This window comes from Phytophthora parasitica (assembly GCF_000247585.1).
Source record: "Phytophthora parasitica INRA-310 unplaced genomic scaffold supercont2.84, whole genome shotgun sequence".
NCBI classification, from domain to species: domain Eukaryota; phylum Oomycota; class Peronosporomycetes; order Peronosporales; family Peronosporaceae; genus Phytophthora; species Phytophthora nicotianae.
This window is the reverse complement of record NW_008649070.1, coordinates 151,197-157,410: the sequence shown is the minus strand read 5'-3', so window position 1 is coordinate 157,410 and position 6,214 is coordinate 151,197. Positions and strand designations below refer to the sequence as shown.

Sequence of the window (6,214 nt, the reverse complement as noted above, 5' to 3'; positions counted from 1 at the left end):
TTTTTTTTGTTTATGTTGAGCCAATCGCTAATAAATTATTGCAAAAAATGTTTAATTTCCACTCCTAAAGTCAAATGTCTGTGTTGAAAACTAAAGAATATATTCTTTACGCAATCGATAAATAATGCAATATAGTTGTACGGAGTTGCTCGACGAAACCAACGGCTCTCGCTTATTCCAGTTGACCGGATCGTGAGCAATGCCGACTGCGACGCCGAGACGACCAGCTTCGGCTACAGCGGTGTCTTCGAAAAAGTTGGCGGATAGAAAGGTGGAGAGTATGGTCCAAGCTGCACACGAGCACCTAGTTGATCGATCCAGTATTCCAGTAGTCACGGAACGGAGACTCAGAGATAACCAGAAAGATACTAATTTAAATCCCAACGAAGTGGCAAAGTTGGCAGACCACATGGACAGCTTTCCGCTTGTGCCGTTGCCGGTCATTCCGCAGCTCGGGATGGGAGACCTCGAGAAGGTTGAGCACGGTCTCAACGAGCTGCTCGAGTCCTTGAACTCGCATGAAAGTGACCAACACCTCGGTAGATATGCAAGTCGACAGCTGGCACTGGTACAGCGGCATTTGACACAACAGCGAGCCCAGGAACGGGTCTTCCAGATGCTGCGAGGCGATCTGTCTGTAACTCTAACGCCGATCACATCGAACACGCTGAAAAGGAGTTCGTCAGCGGACACAGTGAAAATGACGCCTCGATCAGCCTTAATATCTAACCAGACCGGTGACCAAAAGGCCAATGAGGCAGCGAGTTTGCATTGGAAGAGTAAGAAAGCGGCAATTGAGATGGCTCGAGCTATGGTGCAAGCCAACGCAACGAAGCAAAATACATCCGTTTCTACAGGTTTTATGATATCGGCTGGAGATACTGCGTCGAGAAAGCGAAGACGACCGCGTATAGTGAAGAGGACTCCAGAGGAAGAAGCGAGGTTTAAGGTGCAACAACTAGAACGCGAGCGAGAGAACCGGCGACAAGCTGCGTATCAACGATTACAGGCGAGACGAGCACTGCAAGCTCAGAAGAAACAGGAGCACAAAAAGCAGAAGAAAGAAGTTAAAGACAACGCTGCGAATGAAAAACAGGATACGGACAGCGATAGTGACGATGACAGTGAAGCGAGCGACGTCAGCAATTGTTCCGAGAGTGACGAGGCCAACGAAAAGGCCATCCTTGCGCTAGAGGTACAGATCCAACCTCCTCTGGATGAAGTAGAGGACAGTCCCCGAACGGATAGAAGCGATAGTGATGGTGGTGATGCAAGTAAAGACGTCGCGGTAAACGGTGGTTACTCTTGTAAAGATGGACAATTAGAGTTACCAGAATGTCGTACAAGTCGAAGTGTCAGTTCTGATCAAGCACCGGAGATTTTTACGACAGAGATGCATTTAAAGGATACCACAACTTCGATTGATGCTGAGCAGAAGGAAGCAGTTTTCACGGATGAATCGGATGTGACTTTACTGGAGACTGAGAAAGCTGAATCGATAAATGAAAACCAGTCACAGCATGATCTAGAACAAGCGATAGCTTTTGACCTGCAGAGTTTTATGGCTTCGCGTGCTGCAGCGAAGTTGGAACAGTTGCAGGCAGAGAAAGAAGCACGCGAAAGAGTTGTCACAGCGCTAGATTCTATTCCATCTTCAGACGCAGTCAAGAAAGTTGCAAGCATATTCGTGAACGTAGAGCGCTCGATTGTGTCTTTATCTCGGCCAGAAGCTGGAGACTATGGAGGTGCAGACAAGAATTTTGACAATTCACCTGATAGTATTCCTATTAAAATCCTCGAGCCGTGTACTGATAAAACAAATGAGACCACAATGACAGAGTCTACCACGGAGACTCTGACAGATCAGAAGCAGTGTTCGTGGATAGAAGAAGTCCGACAGAGCGCTGAAATCATCAGAGCCAGCTCTCCAGTCGAGAAAACCCTTCCACTACCTCGTGTTCCAGTAGCCGAGTGCAAAGACTACCGCTTCTACTTCCGCAATTTCCACTGCATTCTGACTTCAGTTTTCGAACAGTGTCGCGACAATTCGTCAACGTCATCCACCTCTTCATTGTACCACCGTCCAGTTGGCGCTACTGGCGAACACACGATGCGGTTGCAGCAGAAATTGTACGAAAGTTGGCTGAGCATCATGCAGGACTACGCTACAGTCTTTGGTCCTAAAATTCTGGTACCAGAAGGGATGGTACCTGTGGCAGCAGCTAAACCGTGGGCTCCACACTATCGAATCAACTCAACTGCACGTAAAGAGGTTGCTGAGATAGTGACACAAGCTTTACAGCTCTTAGGTGGGGGGTGGGAGGATCACCCAGCAGGTCTTGGACTTAAAACTACTTGGAATTTACTATGGACGTGGAGTAAGCCACGAGTGGAGCGTCAGACGCTGTTAGTGTGGCAAAAAGTGAATCATTTCCAACATGCCAAGGCTTTAACGCGCAAAGATTGTTTGAAAAAACATATCGGAAAATATTTAGCTGCAGGTGGAAAACTACGACAAGCATTTGATATTATCCCACCAACTTTTTTATTACCGAAAGAATACGTAAGTTTCGTCCAAGCATTTCAAGAACGTGGTGAGCGATTAAAACGCAGTGGGTTATCCGAAGCGAAGAATATCTGGATCATGAAGCCGGTGGCGCTGTCTCGTGGTCGTGGCATCTCGTTAGTGAACGATCTAAGCCACGTGATATACGGGGAACAAGTGGTGATCCAGGAGTACATTGCGGCTCCAAAGTTACTGGATGGCTACAAGTTCGATCTGCGTTTGTACGTCCTAGTGACGTCGTTCAACCCGCTTGAAGCATTTCTGTATGAGGAAGGGTTTGTTCGTCTGTGTACTCGACCGTATGAGGATAGTGACATCAGCAACATCTTCGTTCACTTAACTAACAGTAGCATTCAAAAGAGCAACGAAGAAGCGATCACTGGTAGTACAAATCCCATCGCTAGTATGAAAGGAGAGAACGAAGCATCTCAGAAAGATGCTGGGGGTACGAAGACAACACTAGCGTTTCTTTGGAGAAGACTCGCAGCCGAAGGAGTGGACGTGGAACAGGTGAAACGCAGCATCGAAGAAGTAGTGCTCAAGGCGCTTCTCTGCGGTGAGGACCACATCCCGTTCCAAGTCAACAGCTTCGACCTTTTAGGGTACGATATCCTCTTGGACGCTGACTTGCGGCCATGGCTTATTGAGATCAACTCGTCTCCATCCATGGCACGGGACAATGACTTGGACTATCAAGTTAAAGATGCTATGATGCTGGATACGATTCGTGTGGTGGACCCTCTCCACTTTGATCGAGTTAAATTGGCAGAGGTTATTGCACGCCGACAGCGCGATCAAGAGGACGAGAAGAGACGACCACACGCACATACACGCCATCCTCGAGAGGCTGAGGAGATGGCAGCTAGACAGTTGAATGAAGACCTCACTGCCATCTTGCGAGGGAAAATCCCACGGGCGTACGGAGAAATACCCGAAAATATTGGTAATTACCGAAGACTCTGTCCACACACAACCATCTACAATCAACTCGTGAAGCTCAAGCGGAGCTGCTTGCGAGGTGGGGAGCGTAAAGGGTGATGAATAGAAATGCAGCCATGTTTTTAGTTGACCAACCAAATCATGTCATTTCATCCACTTCAACTTGGATTTCGAGACTTATCATCTGCAGTAAAAAGTATTCAAGCGAATCTCCAGCGTACAAAACTGACTGCATATTGCTGGCTACCTTTGCTCCGACAAAGTACTAGTTGTCAAGTATCAGCTTGGACTCGTCCTTTTGTCCTCGCATTCAGACACAGTGTTTGTCTAGGTCGAACCAGCAAAACTATATGCGGCTGTGGATATAATCTCATTTTTTGTACCACTAAACCGTGTTCTTGTATACTCCAAAGTTTAGCTTTCTTAGCGTTGTGCAAAGAAACTTTCCTACGAACGGGTCAAATTTTCACCGATATGGTCATTTCCCAAGACATTTAGGTTGTGGCGATTTGGGATTTGCTTGTGGGGTATTGTTACCTCCTCGGCTAACCAGCAACCACATCTTTTTCTTTTCTCACCGTGGTTTACGGATACTGACTGTAATCTGTCCATCTCATTGCTTAAGTATACTACTTGTTCGCGGGAAAATAAATCAAACCGACTTCGTTCATGTATATTCAAAAACCCCGACGCCTTACTTATCACTTCTCAATTCACAGCCCCACGAAATCTCCTGCGCAGATTCAACATGTGCTCCAACTTATCTCTTACCACCATGAGTGTTCTTCTTGCCGGTACCATTGCGAGACTGAACCTTCAGAGATTTTAACACCAGTACTCCCTTAAGCCACTCAGATGAGAGGCGCTCGTTGCGGAGTGACACAACACTTGACGAGAGGGGAGAAAACTCGGTAGAAAGAGGTTTCTGGAAGTATACTAAAAATGCTATGGTGGGCGGAGGACGGAAAAACTGATGAATATGTCAGGAAATCACCTTGACGACGCAACTATCAAGAGCAACAAGTACTATGCGTCTTTGTCGGTAGGAGTCAATACTACCAGATCGTCAGGTGGCTCAAGGAAAAAGAATCACATTCTACGTTCTCAAACTCGACAAAATTACGGAGTTCAAGCGGCTCGACGACATTTTAAATACTGACGCCTCCCGGTACTACGCGTGCTTCGTAAAGCATTTCAACCACGATGTAGTATCGGGTCTGAAAAGCGGGAATAAACTTGAGCGTGTGATGGTCGAACGAGGAGCCTCGGCAGAGGAGATGTCGGCGAGGGCGCTCATAATGGCCAAGGCAGGAAGGGACAAGAAATACGAACAAATTCTTCTGGGTTTAACTTCAAACGACAGACATTCTAGGCTACAGAGCTCGTTCAGCACACGGACTACAAATATTTGCAGCTATTCGAGAGTTTGCAAACAAACGCTAAGAGAAAATAACGTGGAATTCTGATTAATCTACTGATAAACAGAATACTTAAGTATGTTAGCGCACAGTAGAGTACAAAACTAGGTTAATTATCTGGGAATTCAGTAGTTAATTAGGCTGTATCCTTAAAAAAATATGAAATGTTGGTCTTTACTTTAAGTGGGTTATTTCCGTTTTCTCCAGATTTTCCGGGCGTTGTAGTTTTTTTTTCTTGGAGATTCCGACGTTAAGTATGTACTTCGTCGTGCTTTCTTGGATTCGCGCGCTCTTCTCGATAGCATCAAGGCAACGATAACAGTTTTCGATAGGATTCGAACCACTCAAGTCGGCCACCACCTTACCAAGCTGCATATGAAGATTGCGTTTGCTGCTGTGTTTGCCTACCTCGTGGCGTTCGTGGTAGCCGACGAACCATTAACCCGGAACGCCGGCATGACCTCGGACCAGGCTTTGGCAGGACTTGTCACCAATACGATCGACGCAAAGAACAATAACGTGCTCGTGAGCAAGAGCAACATCAACCTGTCGAAGAGCGACCGCGCGCAGGTGGCCAAGATTATCAAGGAGATGCTGGCTACTCACCCGGAGGCGAACCAGGTCGCCGCTAACTTGATGCTCGAGCTACTCGAGCAAGACGGCGGTACCACTAGAGGTACAGTGGCAAGAGTTGCGACTAACCCGGCGGTGATCTCCCACGCCGTGAATATCATCGCGTCGGCTGCCAGGGGCGACCCAGCGACGGCAGCTGGTCACACGGTTGGTCTTATCGGCGCGGCATACCCGGTTGCCATGGCTCCACCTCCCCGTCCAGTGGCAACCGCCTATATTCCTTCGAGAACGTTTACACTGTCACCTTCGGCGCTGGGAATTCCCCCTCGTCCGCCTCTGCGCGTCTTACCGCCCCCGGTGTCGAATGATGATTAAGCTGGAACGGTGGCCACCCGAAGTTCTCCACCGAGATTGAAGCCCAATTTGATGTTTGCGTTTATCCTAATCCTCTGAATCGAACAACCTTTTAGCAACAGCGATCGGTTAAACGAAATATTTCGACACCATTTTTCGAGGCACCCTAGTTTGTACTGTGTTCACGTCCAGTCCAGGTCTATCATCAATTCCTGCCCCACAATGCCCTGCATCATTTTTTACTGAGGCTAGCCGCACACACGATATCTGAGGGTCTATTGCTCCGAATCACGGTCTGGTCATAACACTGAGTGAATATGAACAGCAATAACGATGGCAACGTTAATGACAATGTCAATTTGAT

The 6,214-nt window shown here is 47.4% G+C and overlaps 2 protein-coding genes across 2 annotated transcripts; both read left to right on the top strand.

Moving 5' to 3' along the window:
- Nucleotides 1–122: 122 nt before the first annotated feature.
- On the top strand, nt 123–3,604 carry PPTG_18393 (hypothetical protein; the record flags this gene model as incomplete). The annotated part of the gene is made up of 1 exon (XM_008916438.1): nt 123–3,604. Exon 1 carries the CDS (start codon nt 200–202, stop codon nt 3,602–3,604), a length of 3,405 nt encoding a protein of 1,134 aa, XP_008914686.1. The 5' UTR covers nt 123–199.
- A 1,694-nt stretch (nt 3,605–5,298) lies between these two features.
- On the top strand, nt 5,299–6,013 carry PPTG_18392 (hypothetical protein; the record flags this gene model as incomplete). The annotated part of the gene is made up of 1 exon (XM_008916437.1): nt 5,299–6,013. One exon carries the CDS (start codon nt 5,299–5,301, stop codon nt 5,869–5,871), a length of 573 nt encoding a protein of 190 aa, XP_008914685.1. The 3' UTR covers nt 5,872–6,013.
- Nucleotides 6,014–6,214: the final 201 nt, after the last annotated feature.